Below are 21,089 nucleotides of genomic sequence, written 5' to 3' on the forward strand. Positions count from 1 at the left end.
GCCGAAGCCAGGAGCCAGCAACTTCCCTCGGGTCTCTCACAGGGGTGACAGGAACCCGAGTACTCGGCCATCATCTGCTGCCTCCCAGGGTGTGCATCAGTAGGAAGCAGAGGCAGGACTCAAAGCTAGGTATGTGGGTGTCCCAAACAGTGTCTTTCTCCGCTGTACCACGGTGCCTGCCCCCCAACCATGTTTAAGATCTCCTTCTCAGAACCCAGAACTATTAAAGTGACAACATCCATTACTGTGAAGAGAGCTGCAGGTCACTGAGTGACTACCAGATGACAGGCACGGTTCTAGGAGGTCAACATAAGTCCGATTCCTTTGCTCCTCCCAAGAGGCTCACTGAGTACATGTATTATTGCCTATTTCATAGATGAAAAACCAGGCCAGTAAATGGGTAAGTAATGTGACCAAAGGCCAGTCAGTAAGGGGACAATCAAAGATTCAAACTCAGGAATACGGACTCAAGTGTGCATTCTTTACCCTTCAGAACGGTGTTCTCTGAGCAAAAATGCCCTCTGGGTACTACCATCATGTCAGAAAGGGGAAAACTCGAGTCAGGGTGGAAATTTCAGAGGCACAGGCCACTGGAATAGGAAGGTATTTCAAACAGTCTGTGAAAAATAGAATTGAAAGATAAATCTATTCTGGTACAAAAAAATTTTGAAATCTATAGTCTGTTCATAATACAAATTTATCATCAACATTTTTAAGGCACTCAAATGCATGGATTTCAAAATGTTCTGCACCAAAATAAACTTTTATTCTATTTCCGTTTTCCCATTAACTCTTTCAAGCACCCACATATTCAAGACTTTTAATATCTGATCCAGTAAATGAACAGAGAAAACAACTCTGATGAAGGGAAGTAAAACGTGGCTGACCTACGAGCTCAGCAGATCATATGAGCCCTCCAGCAATTACACGTAGCTCATCAAAGACTGACTAAATAAGGAGCACAAGTAAAAGTTCACTGCAAGGAAAGTCACAGAGCTTTGTCAGAACCAGGAGAAACACGCACTCAGATGTGGAACCCCAGCCACACAAGTGCAGAGGGCACGGGAGGAGCGGACGTGACAGGCAGCTGCGGGAACACCTCTGCTCCATCGGTCACTTCTCACCAACACAGGGAGCACAGGCTCCTTTAACACAGCTCAGGGCTGAATGCAGAGGGAGTGATGATGGACCACACCTCCAAGACCTTTGAGCAAACACACCAGCATGACCACCAGGCTAGAACCCTGAATTCAGACAAAATGAATGAAAGTGATGAAGAGACAGGGCACACTTGTGGTCAGCATGGTGGCAAACGGCCATTGAGAGGGTGGGGATGAGTGCCGAGGACTGCAGTCTACTCCCCAGCAGCGAGGCGTGGCCTGCAGGGTGCCCTGCTCACGAGGAGCCAGGTGGTGTCGCTCGCCCGTGTGCACACACTCGCTATCAAAGCTCCCAATGAAAACACTGACCCCTGCCAATACTGCCACTTACAAATGAGAACCCTGCTGGCATCTTGTCCACTAACACTCAGAAGGATGAGACACAAAGATAGCAAAATAGGTAAATTTTACTCTTTCTTGGGTCCTTAAGCTAAAAAATAGTAGAAACTAAAATACGACTCTCAAGACCAGAGTGTCAGCCAGCGTTTCTCTTAAAGCCCCCAGCTTTCACCCTGGATATGTAAGGCTAACCAGAGAACACACAAGCACGTCGTCTTACCCCACGCAGTCATCGGCGTGTCCGGTGTCATAGAAGTGCTGGGCTCCCAGCTCCTGAAGGCGTTTGTCAATCACTTTCCCCCCATTGCAGAAGAACGTGTATTCTGAATCGCCCAGCCCTAAGGGCCCCAAAGAGACAATCAGTGCACAACAAGGAAAAGACAGTAGTCAGAATTCCTACAGCACTCTCTCCAGGCTCTCACAGAAGGAGTGGGAAACAACGTGCGATTCACAGTTCTTAGTTTCCTTATTTTCCTGCACCCTAGGTCAGCAGGCTGCTTCCTTCTGTTACAACAGAGAAGTTTCAGAGATACACTCACTGCCCACTGCTGAGAGAAATGCATTTCACATGTACATTCCTTGAACCTCTGTAAAAAGGCAGAAATCTTAAAGCAAAAACCAGAAATCTGCTCAAGGACTAGACAGGTTAATCCCAAAATATCCCATCTGCTCACTTCTCTGACCCCGAGTGGGGGTCAGCAGACTACTGTCACTGGGCCCAATCTCACCCACGGCCCTTTTTCGTAAATAAAGGTTTACTGGCACACAGCTAAGCCTGTTTGCTTACACTGGGCCTCAGCTGCTCTCAAGCTCTGACAGCCAGTTGAATAGCTGTGAAAGAGGCCAGCTGGCCAGTGAAGTTTAAAACATGTGCTATCTGACCCTCCCTTGCTGGGGTTCAGTGGCTCCGTCCCAGAGAACGGGGACACACGGCAGCAGTAAGTGACCTGCCAGGAGGAGTTCCTGCTGGGTCAGTTAGGAATTGCTTCTATGTTTTGTGGTAAGAAAACGAACTAACATATTCAGACTTAGTGGAAATTTTCAAGTTAAAAATTTATATCTGTTTCATTATTTACTTGTTCCTTCCCAACAGGGTGAGCTCCACATACGAGTACAACATTGGTAAGAACGGTTAGACAGGCTTCCAAAAATAATTTTTAAGAGAGATGTTCAAAGCGATATATGTTCATTCTAAAATTCTTTTATTTATTTTGTTTCTTTGAAAGGCAGAGAGACAAGCAAAGCTCCTATCTGCTGGTTCACTTCCCAAATGCCCTCGATAGCTAAGGCTGGGCCCGGCTGAAGCCAGGAGCCAGGAAGGTAATTTGTCTCCCATGTGGGTGGCGGGGACCCAATTTCGTGAGCCTTCACTGCTGCGTCCCAGGAGGTACCCCAGCAGTGAGCTGGAATCAGGAGTGGAGTCAAAACCCAAACCCAGCATTCCAACATGGCATGCAGGAGCATGGGGCAGCTTAACCCTTATGCCAAACACCTGCTCTTGTTCACGCTTCAGATACAGAAAGCAGAGTTCAAAAATCATCGTCACCACTGTAAAATCCTGTCATGAATATGTTGTGTGTGAGAGGTAAAGGCCAAGGCCACAGTCTCAGATCTCCAATCCGTATTGATCACAGCACAATCCACCCTTGTTAGACGCTCTGCTCCCAGAACCCCCGTGTGGAACGACACGGGCCAATCCACCGCTCTGCTGTCAGACTGGCTGTGCTGGGCCTTCTGATCTGTGTCTTAGTGTTTTAAAGCCTCACAGAGCCCTGGGAAATCTGACCCAGCCCAGAATGCTTCACAGAGTCATCCAGGAGCTTTGAAAATGACTGATGCCAGAGTTAGCAAGAGGAGGAGCCAAGGAACAAAGACTGCCCCCCACCCTCATCTTGTGGAGAGGCTGTGACTGAATCTGATGGGCACCCTTGGTCCTCCTTGTGCAACTCCAGAGCTCCTGCAGAGGTGGAGCAGAGGGGCGAAGACTGGGGAGGCAGCCACACAAGACAGCATGTTACCCACAATACGTATTTTATGTGTACAAAAGTATACTCTTACATAAAATCAAAACAGAAAAGACCTATGAACTGGGGCCGGCACAGTGGGGTAGCAGGTAAAGATGCCACCTGCAGTGCCAGCATCTCATATGGGCACCAGTTCGAGTCCTGGCTGCTCTACTTCTGATCCAGCTCTCTGCTGTGGCCTGGGAAAGCAGTGGAAGATGGCCAAGTGCTTGGGCCCCTGCACCTGCATGGGAGACCTGGAAGAAGCTCCTGGCTTCGGATTGGTGCAGCTCCAGCCATTGCGGCCAATTGAGGAGAGAACCAGTGAATGGAAGACCTTTCTCTCTCTCTGTTCTCCCCCCCCACCTCTGCCTCTCCTTCTTTCTGTGTTAACTCTGACTTTCAACTAAATAAATAATCTTAAAAAAAGAAAAAAAAAACTATGAACTGCGTGACACATATGCAGATACCAGAGTTCAAGTAGTAACAACACAGCAGAGCAGGAGGAGAAAACAGTCCATTACCCAGTAATCCATACCGCAGGTGTGCAAAGACATCAGGTGGCAGTGTCTTGTCCTGTATTTCTTTAACAAACTTGCGGGCTGTGTCGGGTGGGTCTCCGGTGCCCGTGGTAGAGACGACGACAACAAGAGGAGCTGTTTCAGTTTTTAGATTATACTACAAATCAAAGATATCCAGTCAGAGACCTGACACTAGATGTGTTTTTTATGAACACATCAGAAGGCAATCAGCTTGGTTTCCCATCTTGTTTTTCCTCTGAATTTCCCCTGCCACCTGTCACTTGAGATGCATGCCTGATGACCACGGCAATGATTTCAACAAGTTCCCCGATGCAGGGAGTCACTCACAGAGGCCAGCACTTGCTTCGCTGACGCTCACCCAGAGGGTCAGAGAATCTGACTTGTCCTTGTCTCTGTGTTTCACCAGACGGCACCCAGCCAAGGTCCCATCTAGTCCAAACCTTTACCAACAGGAAAATCAGAGAGGGGACAGAGACAATTGACTCTTTGCTATTGTGTTCTTCATTAGGTGTTCACATGAGCTCCAAGCAGCAAGGCAAGGAAGCTACAATGCCCACCCTCTGTTGAGGTCTTCCGTCTCCTAGGGCAGGAACTTCTACAGACTGAGAGTGAAGGCGCGTCATCGCTGACCTTAGGCAGTCACGTCTCCTCCAGAATTGTTCACTAGCACTTGGAGTTCAACTGCACGGACAATCTGGGTGGGCTTTCACTGGTGGAGCTCTAACGTGATGGGCAAAGCCTCTCATGGGGAAACAGAACAAGGCACTCAGATGCACGCGGTGCAAAACTGGCTCTCACAGCCACCGGGAGCTAACTGGGGCACGTGCTACTGCTATCAGTGACAGCAGTGGTTGTGGGTTTTGACGCTATTTAGCGTAATTCAAATGTACATTTTTATGTTTTAAAAAAAGTTGGAAAAATCTTTATTTGATAAGAATTCCTAATTACTAAGAAAACACTATGGTGGTATTGAGTGTCCCAACCAAATCATACAAAGCACAGCGACCCCTGGGAGTGACAGTTCTTACTTTCTCCGACTCACTCATACAGTGAAGATCAGCGGAGAACCCGTGTGCCATGGCCTGCTCACATATCTCCTCCGCGATGGCCTTCGCCTGGCCGCGCTGGGTGGCGTACAGCAACAAGAACCTCCGCATGCCCGCCTGCAGCCACAGCTCGACGCTGGAACACAGACACGGGGATGAAGCAGTGGCACCTGTTACTCATCCCGCCGTCCTCAAAGCACAAATGCAACGTATCTACACATGGTATGACACGGCTATTTCTCTAAATCTGTTAGCACTGAATCTACAAGACTCTAGATGGCCCTGGACAAAACAATCCATCAAATTAGGAAAAAACAGGAATAAAACAAAGGACCTAACGCCTGCAAAGGTTGTGCCATAAGTTATCACTTATCTTAGTTATCACTCCACGTCTTAGGTATTCTTTTGTTTCTTAAGACAAGGGACAAGTAAAAATTCCATTAATATTACTGGATTCTTGGTTCCTATTGATCCCAATGTTAACCGGAGTATTGAAGTTAATGGAAGGGGCTGGCTCTATGGTGCAGCAGGTTAACACCCTGGCTTGAAGCGCCAGTTCTAGTCCCGGCTGCTCCTCTTCCAATCCAGCTTTCTGCTAAGGCCTGGGAAAGCAGCAGAAGATGGCCCAAGTCCTTGGGCCCCTGCACCCACGTGGGAGACCCGGAAGAGGCTTCTGGCTCCTGGCTTCGGATTGGTACAGCTCCAGCCACTGCGGCCATCTGGGGAGGGAACCAGCAGATGGAAGACCTCTCTCTCTGTCTCTACCTCTCTCTGTAACTCTTTCAAATAAATCTTTAAAAAAAATTTAAAATTTTTTAAAAAGTTAATGGAAGCCCATACTCCCCCTTGTCATTTAATTCAATATCAAACAAGTGTGCACGTGTGTCTGTACCTACAAGAGTACTTGAAAACGATTGTGGAAAACGGAATTAAAGGGTAAGCAGCTTTGGGCACAAAACATTCTGAAATACCCGCACAGTGTTTTTCTTAATGCATATTTCCTATGAATTTTCTGAAGACCCCTTGTAAGTTTGGGCTTCACCTTTCACTCAATCGTCCACAAGCCTTCTTCGTGTGTATGGACAAAATACATGCAAGCCGCTGGAACCCGGGGCAACACGAGGGGCGCCCCCAGATTCGTTCCCGTGCTCGGCCAGTGGCTAAACCGGGGAGACTGTCCATTCCTACGGACAGATTCCAACCGAACCCGCAGATGAGGCGATGGACCACCCCTGGTCCACGCTCCTTCGGCCACTGGCACCTCCAGGAAATCACACGTCCACCCCAGGGTACGCCGGGGCGGCGGGCAGCACCCGGCACAGGGCAGGTGCACCGCTGGTCACGCGAGGGCTCGGACGGGAGCTGACCCCATCACTGCCCAGGAGCCCGCCCTGCTCCGGCGGCCGCCCCACAGGGCAGCGCTCTCCCCACGTCCCGGGCGCAGGCCCCCAGCACCTGCTTGGCCAGGTCCACGGGGGACAGCGCCAGGACTGCCGGGACCTGCACCACGCAACCCGCGCAGGGCTCACCTGCGCAGCCCCCAACACCGCACGGTACAATACAGCCCACGCCGCCAAGTCTGCGCCCGCGCGCACGCCCTCAGGGCGCACGCTCAGCACCCGGAACCAATAGAAAGCGCCGCAGGAGGTTTGAGCCAATCACAGTGCGCCTGGTGTGGGCGGAACTTGGCGCGTGTCCCTGCTTCACGCATGCGCCGGGCTGCTCCACTCGCACCGACGCCCCCGGCCGGCGCACTCACGTACGGAAGCTCACGAGGTTTGGGCGTTTCGGGGCCGCTCGCGCGGGCTGGCGGGCGGAGCTCGGTAGGTGTCCGTGCGGGCTTTCCTGTCAGGCGGCAGCTGCCCTTGCGCCAGCTCTGGCGTGGGGCTGGTCCGCGGGGCGCCTGGCTCGGGCGCTCGGTCGGTGGGGTCCTGTTCATTGCGGGGGGACGCGGTTCCGGTACCCTCTCTCCCGCGCCCCAGCCTTCCCAAACCACCGCCGGGCAGGGTCTCGGGTGTGCGCCGGCCGCCCCGTCCCCTCTCGTGGGCCCTCTGTGCTCTTGTTTGACCTTTGCCGAGGTAGCCGTCTGCGCGTCCTCACTCCCGGGGGAAAGCCGCACCTGTGGGCCGCGTCTTTACCGGCTCTTGCGCCGAGCGACCGCAAGGACACCTTTCATGTTATTATGATTATTTTATTATTTTAATACATTCAAACGCTGTCTTCTCCTGCAGCCAGCCTGGTTTGGAGTCCTCCCCGGGCACCCGCCGGCGGTGGCCATGGAGCCCCGGCCCCGCGCAGGCTACAGCGCGCGTGGGAGGCGCCCGCACCAGGCCTGGTGGGTGCCCGCGAGCGTGTCTGCGGGATGCCAGCCCCTCTCCTGGGTCCCGGGGCCTGCTTTTCTGGGGTGAGCCGGGCTGGCCTGTGTGTTGACCCTTTTCTTGTCGCCCCCTCATCCAGTGGCCAATCAAGGACTGAGTCGGATGGCATGGCTTTCGTCACCCTGCGGAGGAACCTGTGCCATTTACCTGACTTGCGGATCCACGGAGCTCTGGCCGCTCTGAAAAGCCGGCCTGCGAATCCCATTCTGCACGCGAGCAGGGAGCGTCTGTGTCCGCGGCCGTGTTCGCTACAAGCTGAGTCTTTCAGAAGAGTGGGGCTCCGTCGTGCCTGTGGTCGCAAGTTCCATGCAGAAAATGGAGCCGGCCCTCGCCCAGCCGGCGAGCCCCTCTCCTCTCCAGTGGGCCCCTGGGACAGGCTGGAGCAGGAGCAGGTGCATTCCGAGAGACTGGACGGCTTCCGCTCAGCCGGAGAAGTGCTGGCTTTTGTGAGCTCCCTGGACACTCTGCCGGACGGCGTGGCAGCCAGAGCTTTGCAGCGGCTTTGCGAGCTGGAGAAAAGGCATGGTGACCGAGGGCCGCCCGCAGACCTCCTGGAGGACAGCGTCTTCCGGGCTGTGTGCCTCCAGTTGGAGCAGGAGCTCCCGCGCCTGTCCGGCGCGAGTCTGGTCGCTGCCTTCCGAGCGCTGACGCTCCTGCAGGTGGATCCTCAGAGCAGCCTGATGGGAGCGCTGGCGGCGGAGTGCCAGAACCGCCTCACGAGAGGAGGCCTGGATGCTCCCAGCCTCTGCGCGCTCGGGGAAAGTCTGATTACCCTTCAGGGTCCAGGGTGTGCGGCAGTGGACAGTGTTCTGTGTCAGCTGCAGGGGGAAAACGTGGAGACATTGACCCCTGAGAACATCATGGCCCTTTACAGAATCCTGCAGGCCTGTCCTGAAAAAGTCAGCCAACACCAGGCCTTGTTAAATCGGCTCAACAGCGTCTCCCTTTCAGTCGTTTCCTACCTGAGCCCCAAATCCATCAGCCAGATGCTCAGTGCCCTGGTGGTTCTCGATCAAACGCAGGCACTGCCTCTGGTTATAAAGCTGGGGAAACACGTTGTGCGGCACATCCCGCGTTTCACCAGTGAGGAGCTCGGGAAGGTCCTGGACGCTTTCATCTACTTTGGGCAACATGACAGGTTCTTCACGAAAGCCTTAGAGCAGCACGTGGCTGCGCTGTGTCTCTCCCTGGACGCCGAGGTGGTCAGCAGGGTCGTGGAGTACTGCGGCAGGAAGCTGATCCTGTCACAGCCCATCCTTGACGCCGCCGCCGAGACGTTTGTTTGCCAACCTGAGAAGTTCTCACCTAGTCAGATTTCCAAACTGATCGAGCCCTTCGGGAAACTCAACTATTTGCCCCCTAATGCCCCTGCTTTGTTTGGGAAGCTAGAAGCTAGGCTCGCCACTCATTTCAGTTACTTCCCACCCAAAGCGCTCTTGAAACTTCTCCATTCCTGCTCACTTATCGAATACCACCCGGTCAACTTCATGCCGAAGATATTCAGCCCTTTTTTCCTTCAACAGCTGCAAGGTGAGTTGGTTGTAATGTCTGAGAGTTGAATGTGGATGTTTTCAGATCTCGTTTGTACCTCTTACATTGAGCAACACTTTGCCTTTATTTTTGCCTCTATAATAATCTGAAGGGGAGATCTGAAGTTACAGATGCTGTAGAAACTGAGTAAAAGAATTCTGACACATGGGCTAGAGGGAGGACAGCACTTGGAGCAAAATGCTGCCCCAGGTGAGAAATCCTGGAGTACGGCCACCGCAGTGGTGACAGCCACAGTAATGTGTCAGAACCTTTGATGAGTGAGCAGCTGTCACCTTGTTTTGGTAGGATATTATGGTTCATCTTAATTCAAGGCTGCCAAAGTGTGTCACATTGCTGGATCTCCACAAAGGACATTTCTGTTAATTCTGTAAACATATTTTGTCACTTATACTCTATCTAGGAGCTTAGGTTCTTGGAAGTCAGTTTCATTGGTGGCAACAAGGGGGCATAATTAATTCTAACGGTTTCATCTTCTCTGTCATTTAAAAAGGAATAAACTGATGGTTGTGTGTCCACAATGCTTTAACGTCGCAAAATTCAAACGGAACCACGCCTGGGATGCTTTCTATTTCAGGTGAAGGATCTTACCTGGACAGAGTGAGTCTGGCTCAGCTCACCCAGCTCTTCCTAACCTCAGTCCTGGAATGCCCTTTCTATAAGGTAAGAGCGTGAACTGTGCGGCTTCAGTGCCCTGTGGGGGCAAACAGAACAGAACAGTTCGTCCTCGCTGGCCTCTTCTGAGTTTCTTCACTTCTGTCTCATTGCTCCCCGTGGAAAGCAGAAGTTTGACAACTTTGATTTACTTGGTGGATAACCTGTGTGTGTGTGTGTGTGTGTGTGCTTTGTTGTTGTTGTTGTTTATTTTAAACAACTTGACCTCATTTCTGTGTTCTTGCCCTTCAGGGTCAATTTCCTGCTGTGTATGCTTCCTTAGAGAGTTGTATCAGAAGCTGCAGGTGCACATGTTAGAGCGTGGCTGCATTCCGTGAGGGTTTGTAAGGGTTTTACTGCCCACGGCTGCTGCCAAAGTCTCATTGGTGGGCTGAACGGCTCCTAAATTCTCTGAGTTTTAAAACAAAGCCAGACATTTCCCTCTTAGAGTTTAGGGAGAGTTGTTTTTCCCGTGCAGTGGTGTGAAGACTCATTTTCGTAACTGTGGTGTCTCTCTGTAGGCTCAGGAATAGCATCAGCAGGCTTGGCCACCCGCTGCCTGGGGCGGTGTGGAGAGCACTGAGGTACATTAACAGTAATCACCTCTACCACCGTTCCTGGAGGAACAGTGTTCTCAGCCCTGTGCTTGCCCTGTCCAGCGTTTTCTGCTAGTGGAGAGGCACTTGCTAAACAGAGTACAGGTGGCTTCTGTGCCAGTGTATTGAGGACATCTTAGGCCAGCTGTACCAAGCAGAAGCCTGCCTTTTAAGAGAGGCTTGGTACTTCATGATACTTATCTGTCCATTCTATTAATGCCCTCACAGATTTGTTCCAACTTTTGTTTCTGTCAGTAATGCTACCATAAACATCCTTGTTACTCTGCGATACTTTTTATGGAGCTTTTTTGTTATCTGTAAACTAGATTCCTAAAAACAGGATCACTGGATTAATTTTCTACAAATGCTGGCATCTTTTTCCCTTCATAGTTGTAGATGTACTGTTTCGTTGTAGATGCGCTGTTTCGCCAGCAATAAGAGGTTACCTTGTCTCTGTTACTTCTATTGCAGTGTGAAAAACAGTATCATATCACAAGCTACAGTTGCATTTTGTAAGCAACAACGAAGCTGGCACATTTTCAGGTGTTTGTTGCCTATTTATATTTCTTATGAGTTGTCTTTCTGCACCTTGACACTCATTTGTGCTGGGTTGTCTTTTAAAGAACTCATTTTAAAACAGGAATAACTTTTCTGTGTTTTTTTTTAATTATGTTTGAAGTTTAATTTTTCAGTAGTCCAATCTGTCTTTCATGTCTGGGTTTCCTTTCTTGCTTAAGAATATTTCATCACAAATATGCAAATATTTCACTAAATTTAAAAAAAAAAAGTCTCCTTAACTTTCCTTGGATCATTAAGCTTCTCGGGAAGCCTACGATAGGTGATAAAAGTTATTTTCCAGATGGATAACCGGTTTGCCAGCACCATTTTTATATCACTACCATTTTCTTACTAAATAGAAATGTCAGCTCTGTTGTGTTTTACTGTAAAACCTGGTGACGTGCTGAAGGCCCTTTGGCAGTTCTCCGAAAGTCGCTTCCTGTCCTGGGAGCGTCCTTGCTGTTCCTGCCTCCCAGTTCCTCTCGTCTTTTCCGTTGCGGTGGCCAGCGACTGCTTTCTACACACGGTTAAAGCATCCTTTGAACTGTATTCTTTTGCGTTGTCATTTGTGAGAAACCTGTCTACCATAAATTTTGGAAAAGTATCATGCCTATTAAGTAATTTTGTATCAAACTTTTATAATTAGCTAACCTTTAACTTATTGTCAGGTTTTGTGTCTTACTTGGCTTTCTCCTGTTTGCACATGAAATTTTTAGGGTCCAAAACTCCTTCCCAAATATCAAGTGAAATCGTTTCTTACTCCATGTTGTTCCCTGGAGACGCCTGTGGATTTTCAGCTTTATAAATCTGTGATGATTGGACTCATTGACCTTTTCGGAGCAAGACTGTATTTTGCTTCCAAAGTGTTAACACCCTATTGTTATACCATAGGTAAGTGGTGTAGGAAGTTTTGTGGTCTTGACCCAAGTGCCCCTTCCTCTTTTGCGGATGTGCAGGACTTAGCATGGAAGTTCTCTGGGACTACAAAATGCTGCAGTCCCTCCCCCGCAGACCGTGGCTTGTTAGCACTGAGCTGTAGCGTCAAGAGACTGTCTGGGCTGTCTTACGGTAGCAGAGTGCTGGGCAGATGAACCCTTTTCTGCTTTCTTCCTCGTCCAGTGAGAGTAGGAATGGCGACCTCAGATGCTTGTGGAAGGATTCCATGAGATAGAAATGTTTGGAACACAGTGAATGTTTGCGAGCTGCAGTTATAATCCAGGCCTGTGCTATCCAAATATAGAAGCCACTGGTGTAAGTGGCTATTTAAACTGAAACTAATAAAAGTTAGAAAAAGTCCAGTTCTTACACTAGCCCTGTTTCTTTTTTTAAAAAAGATTTATTTATTTTATTTGAAAGAGTTACACAGAGAGAGGAGAGGCAGAGAGAGAGGTCTTCGACCCACTGGTTCACTCCCCAGTTGGCCACAATGGCCAGAGCTGTGCTGATCCAAAGCCAGGAGCCAGGAGCTTCTTCTGGGTCTCCCACATGGGTGCAGGGACCCAAGGACTTGGGCCATCTTCTTCTGCTTTCCCAGGCCATAGCAGAGAGCTGGATTGGAAGTGGAGCAGCTGGGACTAGAACTGGCACCCATATGGGTTGCCAGCATTGGAAGCAGTGGCTTTACCCATACTCCACAGCGCCAGCCCCTAGCCCTGTTTCAAGTGCGCAGTAACCACCGTGGCCGCCAGATTGGCCATCACAAATTGAAACTTCCACACTGCACAGGGTTCTGCTTCATAGCACTGACCGGAAAGCCAAGTCCTCCTGCTTGATGGCTCTTTAAAGTTGACAGCTGAAAGACGGCAGCTCATGGGTTGCACAGGATGGCCTCTCTCTGCTTACCTTCTGTGCAGGGACACGGTCAGAGGGTGTCTGACCTGCTCGGGAAGCAGTGCCCGCCCAGTAGTGAACTGTGCCCGACTCCAAGCCTCTTCTTCACGTCTGGCTTGAAAGATCCCTGCCTCTGGCTGAGGGGAAAGAGACAGCCATGGTTCTTATCACCGCGGATAACTCGTGACCTACTTCTTGCTTTAGCGTAGCTGAGCCTTAATGTCAGACTACCTTGGTTGGTCGTACAGCTGATTCGATTCAGAATCTCTCCGTGTTTGATTGTGGTCATTACTTTGCAGCCTGCAGCACACCTGGTAAATGCAGTGTGGAAGAAACCAGAACAGAGGAACCCTGGAAGATAGTTTTTATGAGGGTATCACACGAAGAGTTTTTCCTTTCTTCTCTCACCAGATGTTGAAATTAAATTAGATGAAGAAGGATTTGTATTACCAGTTTCAGTTGATGAAGATGTCTATAAAAGGTAAAGTATTCTAGTTTTTGTTCCAAGGTATTTTTAAATTTTTATTTATTATTTGAAAGGCAGAGTAACAGAGGGAGAAAGATAATGTCCATCCACTGATTCATTCCCCAAATAGCTGCAACAGCCAGGACTGAACCAGACTGAAGCCAGGCACCAGGGACTCCATCTAGGTCTCCCACGTGGGTGGCAGAGACCCAAGCACTTGGGCCATTATCTGCGGCCTTCCCAGTGCATCAGCAGGAAGAAAGCTTGATCAGAAATGGAGCAGCCAGGACTTGAACCAGCACTCCTCTGTGGGATGTTGGCATTGCAAGCAGTGGCTTAACCTGATATGCCGCAGTGTGGATGGACTCCCTGTTCAAGACTTACTGAGGTTAATCAATGATCTTTTCCTTCAGAAGATGAAAAAAATAGACATGATTCCAGAATGCTTTCAACTTCTGCTTCTGGAAAGTCCTTGTATATTTTACAGGGGTTAACAGTAATGAAATTAAGTACCTTTTCAAAAGCTTCAACCATCACCTATTTATTCATTGGAGAGTTAGAGTTACAGACAGCGGGAGGGAGAAACAGAGAGAAAGGTCTTCCATCTGCTGGTTCACTCTCCAAATGTCCACAACGGCTGGAGCTGGGCTGTTCCGGAGCCAGGAGCCAGGAGCTTCTTCCAGATCTCCCACGTGGGTGGGGGCCCAAGTACTTGAGCCATCTTCTACTGCTTTCTCAGGCCATAGCAGAGAGCTGGATCAGAAGAAGAGTAGCCAGGACTAGAACCAATGCCTATAGGGGATACCTGCACCTCAGCACTGACCCCGAGAATGTTATTGACACATAGGAATAGCCAAATGCAAAATAAACTATAGCACTTAAATTAATACCATATAAGTAATCCATGTTGTTTTAAAAATTCTTTCTCGTTTTTGATTTTCCAGAGTAGCACTGTGCATTGATGGTCCACAAAGATTTTGCTCTAATGGCAAGCATTTACTAGGAAAAGAGGCCATTAAACAAAGACACCTGCAGTTACTTGGTTACCAAGTTGTTCAGGTATGGTTTCACCCCCCACCCCCAAAGCAACTTCTAATTCAGGTTTGCTTTTCCTAGAGTTATTGTTCCTAACAGCAATTCATGAGTTGAGCAGTGCCCACCAAAAGTGGTTTGGGAACTCCCCCAAGGGGATGAACAAGGGACAGACAGAGTGGCTTCCTGAAGACGGTGTAAGCACAGCAGAGTAAATACCTGATCGGGCTGGCTGAGCCTCAGTGCTGCTCTAGCACAAGCGTTTGTAGGAAATGTCCCAGGTGTCACTTCCATTGTAATAGCATTCGGGTTACTCTCAAGATTTAACTGGCTTGTCTGTTCAGGGATTTCTTAGGCCCGGTCTCCATTTTAATTTATTTTCAAAGAGCTAAGTGATCTGCCAGGCCAGGGGACACGAATCTTTCATCTATTTTAAATACCAGCTTTGAATTGGGCTTAAGTCCCTTGGCATGTGTTTGCAGTGTGGCATTTGCCCCGCTCTGGGGCACATGTATACTCTAGGCTCTGCTTTTAGATTACTGTTTCAGTTACCCCTGATTAGTGACTAAAAGTAAACAAGATGGCCAAGCCTTAGTTTAAGGCCTTGTTGTTTTCCATGTGAGTATGTGTCCGGTCCTGTGGGGGCACGTGTTGTAAATGCGAATGACAGTGGCCCTGAGTCTCTGTGTTGGGGCTCTGACACTTTCTCTGCTCTTCCGTCTGGAGGCGTTTTTCTCCCTTGTCTTGCATTTCCCGGGATGAATTTTCCTAAACTAATCGTACCATGTATGCCCAGAAACCACTGCTTTTTTGTTGTTTTTTAAGATTTATTTATTTATTTGAAAGTCAGTGTTACAGGGTGAGGAATAGATCTTCCATCTGCTGGTTCACTCCCCACATGGCCGCAGTAGCCAGTGCTGGGCTAGGCCAGAGCCAGGAGCCTCATCCGCATGTCCCACATGGATGCAGGGCCCCTAGGCTTTTCCCAGGCTGTTAGCAGGCTGCTGGATTGGAAGTGGAGCATCCAGGACAACAACTGGCACCCATATGGGGTGCCGGTGTCACAGGCGGTGGCTCTCCCTGCTATGCCATCCATTACTGCTTCTTTACTCTTTTGGGGACTTTTCTATATTGTAACATTCAGGACCCTCCATAGCTGCCCCCTGCCTGGTTCTTCAGGAGCCTGGCCTGCTGCCCAGCCACCCTGTTACCCAGCCTCCCTGCTGCCCAGCCACCCTGGTTCCCAGCTGCCCTATTACCCAGCCACCCTGCTGCCCAGCTGCCCTGGTACCCAGCCGCCCTGCTGCCCAACCACCCTGTTACCTAGCCACCCTGCTGCCCAGCCACCCTGCCCCGCCTTCCTGTGAGCCCTCTCCCCTCCTCCTCCATGCTGCTCCCATTGCCAGCCTCTTCTTCACCTGAGCCTGAATGCTGGCTGTCTGTCAGCTCCAGCTCGGCTGCACCTCCCACCCCGGCTAAGCCTCCTTCCTGTTGGCACTAGGTTCCCAGTCTGTTTCTGTGCATTTTGTATTTAACTCGCCATCTCGGTTGAGAGCCCCTGGAGGCCCAGGGATTGTGTTTGGTCCTTAGCAGCTGTCGTTCACTCACTTGCTCACTCCGCAGAGCCTTCCTCTGTGCCAAGCTGTGGTCCAGGCAGGAGCAATTACTGTCCTCTGTGGGTTCACGTAGCTGTCTGGAGGGAATAAGGAACCAGTTGACGTAAAAAACATAGTTGTCCCCAGCTGTGAAGGAGCGTGGCCAACTGTTCTCTTCCCTCTGCAGGTGCCCTATCATGAGATTGAGGTACTCAAATCGAGACTGGAGTTGGTAGAGTATTTACAAAGGAAGCTGTTTCCTCAAAACACGGCTGCTCGTTGGTAACAAGGAATCCTGGCTTCAGAACTTGGAATGTGAAAGAATTGATGTTTTTCTACAACTTGGTATAAAGAAAAAGTTTTGAATTAGCCACATTGCAGAATTATGTTTGTAGATTGACGATCTGGAGAGGGTCCATAAGTCTCCTTATACCATGTGTAACAGTTACTAGTGGTAGATTTAAAGTTCATCTTAATTTAATACTAGTGTCAGATAATTTTTATACATCAAACAGCTGATAAGTTTAATAAAGGAATATAGTGAATAAATGTCATTTTAAGTCTTTTGTTTGCAATAATATGCAAAGTGAAAATATGTTCTTTAGAGACCTATTTACTTTTCCAACAAATGTAAGGAAGACATTTTATTTCTCTCTTATTTTCAGGTTTAAGAAGGAACAGTGAAAAATAGATTCCACAATACTTTGTATATAACCATGTATGACATAAAATTATGTGAGGATACCATTTACTTATAAGTTATATTAATATGAGGACTCCTCTCTTTAGTGTTTGGAGAAGTGAAGCAGCACATCTGTGGGCAGAGGTATGGGGGAGTTGTTTGGTGGGAGAATCTCATCATTTGAAGCTAGGAATGATTTGGGGTTGTCAAGAGTTCATGGCAGGTGCATCAGTGCCCATCATGGTCAGGTTACAGCTGCAGGGGAGAAGAGGGCCAGAGGCAGGCGGACGTGTGTGGCAGAAAGGTCTCTGTCTACCCCCAGTGAGTGCTGGACCTTGGACAGGGACAAGCCACCGTGGGTCACACCGCAGGAGTTTGCCTCTGGTTAGTGCTGGTCCAGATTTCAGGTGACTGAACACAGAGACAATACCTGTCCCCACCCCCATATGTCATCACCTGTGGTGAATGTCAGGTTTGGGCCTGGGCACAGTGGCTGGGAATCTGGGTTTGAGTGTCACTTTGTAGCTGACCTTGTGCTTGAGTTCCTGAGGGTTGATCACACAAAATGACATGGTTGTGTCTTCATTTCCTAGGACTGTATAACAGAAGCACAAACTGAGTGGCTTAAAACCACAGAAATTGGAGTGGGTGTTTGGCACAGCATTTAAGCCGCCACTTGTGGTGCCTGCATTCCCTGTCTGTGGCTGATTTGAGTCTTGGCTCTGCTTCCAATCTGACTTCCTAGTGGGCAGCCCAGGGAAGGCAGCAGATGATGGCCTAAGTGCTGGGGTCAGTGCCACCCACTCGGGAGACCCAGATGGAGTTCTGGGGTCCTGGATTTTCCTTGTCACTCTGCCTTTCAAATAAAATGAAAATAAAAACAACAGAAAAAGGTAGTTTACATACCAGGCATATGCATTGGTCTTACTGTGTCAGAATCACTACTCACCACACTGCTCCAGTTTTTCTGGTGGTTTTTAACTTTTGATCAGGAAATGGAGACCAGGTAAGCCCTCAGATCACCTGTAATATTACACCTTGATTCCAGGGGGGCAAGGGGCAGAGCAACAGGAGGTGGGGCCACACGTCCTGGTGTGTCCATGCACCCCGGTGACCTTGCCATTGATGAGAGTCTCACCTGTGGGATCTGGGTAAGTTAGACTACTGCAAACGAGTGGTCTTGACTTTTAGCCCAGGATGGGCCCTGGGTTATGTCCAGAAACCCCTCAATGGTAAAGGCCAGTCCTGGGCTATGTTCTGCTTCCCTGTGCCCAGCCCAGTCATAGCTCCCTCCCAGTTACCTGTCCACTCTCACCTCACTGCTCACCTCCTTCCAAGACGCCACACACCCTTGGTGTGAACCCCAACCCCAAAGTGTGTGGTGGGGTTAATGGCTCGCCTTTTAAAGAGGCAAAGGGACTTAACCAGTCAACAGCCTCACAGAGGCAGTGGCAACGTGTGAGAACAGCTCGTGTGTGTGTGTGCAGCAGTGGGACTCCTGAACAGTCCTCCTCTGCCTGTTTCTGAGCCCTGGCTGCCCTCGTCACAGGCAGATACTCTGCTTGGCACTGTTGCCACAGCTCCTGTTGCTACAGCTTCTGTTGTGCCTTTGCCTCCTTGGGTCCTCCCTCCCCACCTCATAAACACCAGACGCCTCCTAGAGGGTTCTGCTGATGCCAGAGCTCACGGGTGAGCCTGGAAGAGTCCTGTCCTTGGGCTGGGAGTCAGGTGACAGAACCAAGGACGCGAGCGGGGGGTGGGTGATGAGCCCTGGGCACCCCTGAAGCCCATGGAAGACTCGGAAAGCAAAGACCTTGGCCGACTCCGCCAGTGAGAGACCTCGCATGATGGGTTGAGAGCTGGATTTTAGGAGGAAGCAGAGGTCTGGGGGTCTGGGAATTGTGGCTGGAACACCCAGTGCAAGGCAGCAGGGACATTCCAGGAAAGGAAATGAGAGCCAAGTGGGCACTGCTTCAAACATATTTTTACCCTTAAAATGCACATGTGAAAATGGTTCGGGCGAATAAATAGATGATAAGGTTGGTGGGGGTGAATTCGACAGGCACAGACGTCTGCACCTGTGAAATGTCACGCAAAGAACAAACACCATGTGGGAAAACTATTTCACAGTGGTCCCCTCTTATCTGCAGCTTTGCTTTCAGTGGCTTCAATTACCTGCCGTCTGAACACAGGAAGTGAAAATGCTACTTAAGACTACTGAACTGTAGTATATAGTTCTATTGTATTAATTACTGTGACTCTCCCACTTGTCTGATTTGCAACTTCAGTTTTATCATGGGAGTGTTTGCACAGGGAGAAGTGAACCGAGGATCTGGTTCTGTCCGATTTCGGGCACCCACTGAGGGTTTGGAATGAGTCCCTGGCAGCTAAGCCAGGACAGCTGCCCTTGGAAGCCTGACCTTGAAGCGATGGGGATGTTCTTTGATCCCATCACTAGGGGGCAGCAAAGTTTAGCACATGACCAGGCTGTGGCTCTGAAACCCTAGACAGCCTCTTGTGTGCAGGCACCCGGGCTCGACCTGAACTGTGGTGTGGGGAGGGGTGTGTGTGTGTGTGTGTGTGCAGGCACCCGGACTCGGCCTGAACTGTGGTGTGGGGAGGGGTGTGTGTGTGTGTGTGTGTGTGTGTGCACAGGCACCCGGGCTCGGCCTGAACTGTGGTGTGGGGAGGGGTGTGTGTGTGTGTGTGCAGGCACCCGGGCTCGGCCTGAACTGTGGTGTGGGGTGGGGTGTGTGTGTGTGTGTGTGTGTGTGTGTGTGTGTACAGGCACCTGTGGCGGCACCCGGGCTCGGCCTGAACTGCGGTGTGGGGAGGTGTGTGTGTGTGTGTGTGTGTGTGCAGGCAGGCACCTGTGGCGGCACCCGGGCTCGGCCTGAACTGTGGTGTGGGGAGGGGTGTGTGTGTGTGTGTGTGTGTGTGTGTGTGCAGGCACCTGTGGGCGGCACCCAGCTCAGCCTGAACTAGCCCCAGGCCATTTTCGTCCCCTTCCCTAACCCTCTTCGCCAGAAGCAGGCCCCAGATGAGATCCTTCCGGAAGGAGTTCCTGGAAGAGCAGCATCCCGGCTTCCCAATCTTGGTACACGTGGCAGATATTAGATGGGAGGAAAACCAGGAAGGAGCAGAACTCATCACACTGCACGCAGTTCTGGGCAGCCAAGAAAGTAGCTCCCTCAAAAGGAAGCCAAGGCCGGCGCCGCAGCTCACTAGGCTAATCCTCTGCCTGCGGCGCCGGCACACCGGGTTCTAGTCCTGGTTGGGGCGCCGGATTCTGTCCCGGTTGCCCCTCTTCCAGGCCAGCTCTCTGCTGTGGCCCGGGAGTGCAGTGCAGGATGGCCCAAGTGCTTGGGCCCTGCACCCACATGGGAGACCAGGAGGAAGCACCTGGCTCCTGCCATCGGATCAGCGCGGTGCGCTGGCCACAGCGGCCATTGGAGGGTGAACCAACGGCAAAGGAAGACCTTTCTCTCTCACTGTCCACTCTGCCTGTCAAAAAAAAAAAAAAAGCCAAGGCCAATGTGAGGAGGGCCCTCAGCCCCTTAGTGGTGAACTCTGCCCCCAGGTGGTGGACTTCCGACTCAGGAATGCACCCAGATCTGCTTACAGTCTTAAGAGCTGAGTGAAGGAGAGTGTCACGAGACGGGCCTGTACGCTGTTCAGCCCAAGGCCTGGAAAAACGGTAAATGGTGGGAGACTAGACTAGACTCACTAGGAGAAACCGAGGCGAGGAGCAGGACTGATGGGCTCAGCACCTGTAGGCGCAGCTGTGAGCCTGGGACAGTGCGTCTGTGAGTAGCATCAAGGACGTGGTGCTGAGGCGGTTTGTCCTCCCAACTTTTGAAATCAAAGCACTAAAACAGCTCAGTGTTGCCTGCAAGATCTGAGCTGTGTGGGTCTTTGACTCAGCGAAGTAGCCAAACTGTGAGGCTTCAGGTGTGGGAGTTCAGGACGCCACGTTCCGCGCTGATCTAACCAGTGAGGATGCTGACACAGCTTCCCAGGCTGTGCAGTCTCCCCAGCCCAGCTGTGTTAAACTTTCCTTTAACTCACCATTCCCCAAATTCCATGCTGACCCTGTCTGCCCCTTTGACTGGCAGTCTCTGGGTTGCTGTGGTGTGCCCCGGACGGGCAGCTGAACTTGACGCTGATGCTCGCTGACTGCTGGGCTCTGTCGAGAGGAATTTGCCTTCACATGCTGGTGATGGTCCTGCTGATCCCATCCCAGGGAAAGTGAGTCTCCAACAACAACTCCAGTGAGTCTGGCATGTGGTGCACAGCCTGTAGAAAGTCTGTAGAAAGATTCTACAGGGCTCTGAGGCTGGCAGAAACAATATCTCTTAATAACCCTGCTGTTTTTAACTTCTCTCATGGAAAGTTTTGAACCCACACAAGTGCTGGAAGAACAGTATAATGGGTCCACAGGCGTCCTCTATTCACCCTGAAAAATTACCATAATTTTCTGATCATATTTCATCTCGTCTCCTTTTTACTGGAATGTTCCTGGAGAAGTCAAGCTATCATATCATTGTATGCTCAGCTTTTTTCTTTTTTCATCTAACTATGGAGCCATTTTAGAAATTAAACTTGTATTACCTTCCATTTAATATCCGGTCAATATCCTAAGTTTCCTTCGTTGTCAGCT

General features: G+C 50.3%; 2 protein-coding genes across 11 annotated transcripts in view; one reads left to right on the forward strand and one right to left on the reverse strand.

Annotated features, from left to right (window-relative positions):
* Window positions 1-6,727, reverse strand: part of MTRR (5-methyltetrahydrofolate-homocysteine methyltransferase reductase) — a 30,964-nt gene extending 24,237 nt beyond the window's left edge. For 5 of the 9 annotated variants that reach the window (XM_070056850.1, XM_051853409.2, XM_070056848.1 and 2 more), the window contains exons 1-4: window positions 6,620-6,712; window positions 5,073-5,226; window positions 4,027-4,180; window positions 1,720-1,837 (exon numbers count right to left, since the gene is read on the reverse strand). In XM_070056850.1, the coding sequence (XP_069912951.1) occupies window positions 1,720-1,837; window positions 4,027-4,180; window positions 5,073-5,201 (401 nt within the window). In that variant the 5' untranslated portion in view covers window positions 5,202-5,226; window positions 6,620-6,712. Of the gene's footprint in view, window positions 1-1,719; window positions 1,838-4,026; window positions 4,181-5,072; window positions 5,227-6,619 lie in introns of all 9 variants that reach the window. The other 4 variants (XM_002721818.5, XM_051853410.2, XM_070056851.1 and 1 more) reach the window with 4 other exon arrangements.
* Window positions 6,728-6,772: 45 nt separating this feature from the next.
* FASTKD3 (FAST kinase domains 3) lies at window positions 6,773-16,296 on the forward strand. Of its 2 annotated transcripts, none has more exons than XM_008248840.4 (7): window positions 6,773-6,913; window positions 7,548-8,998; window positions 9,594-9,679; window positions 11,541-11,715; window positions 13,066-13,135; window positions 14,065-14,179; window positions 15,935-16,296. In XM_008248840.4, exons 2-7 carry the CDS (start codon window positions 7,576-7,578, stop codon window positions 16,031-16,033), a joined length of 1,968 nt encoding a protein of 655 aa, XP_008247062.3. In that variant the 5' UTR covers window positions 6,773-6,913; window positions 7,548-7,575; the 3' UTR covers window positions 16,034-16,296. The 2 variants fall into 2 exon arrangements, 1 of the variants encoding a protein (XP_008247062.3); XR_007922423.2 differs by having other exon boundaries at window positions 6,777-6,913; window positions 12,954-13,135.
* The last annotated feature ends 4,793 nt before the right edge of the window (window positions 16,297-21,089 follow it).

This window comes from Oryctolagus cuniculus, chromosome 14 (assembly GCF_964237555.1).
Source record: "Oryctolagus cuniculus chromosome 14, mOryCun1.1, whole genome shotgun sequence".
Taxonomy (NCBI): domain Eukaryota; kingdom Metazoa; phylum Chordata; class Mammalia; order Lagomorpha; family Leporidae; genus Oryctolagus; species Oryctolagus cuniculus.

Bases quoted from the DNA above. Each gene is read 5' to 3' on its own strand.
- FASTKD3 (XM_008248840.4), top strand. From the start codon at position 7,576: ATGGCTTTCGTCACCCTGCGGAGGAACCTGTGCCATTTACCTGACTTG. The intron at 8,999-9,593 runs GTGAGTTGGTTG...TTTCTATTTCAG, and splicing joins TTTCCTTCAACAGCTGCAAG to GTGAAGGATCTTACCTGGAC. The intron at 14,180-15,934 runs GTATGGTTTCAC...TTCCCTCTGCAG, and splicing joins TTGGTTACCAAGTTGTTCAG to GTGCCCTATCATGAGATTGA.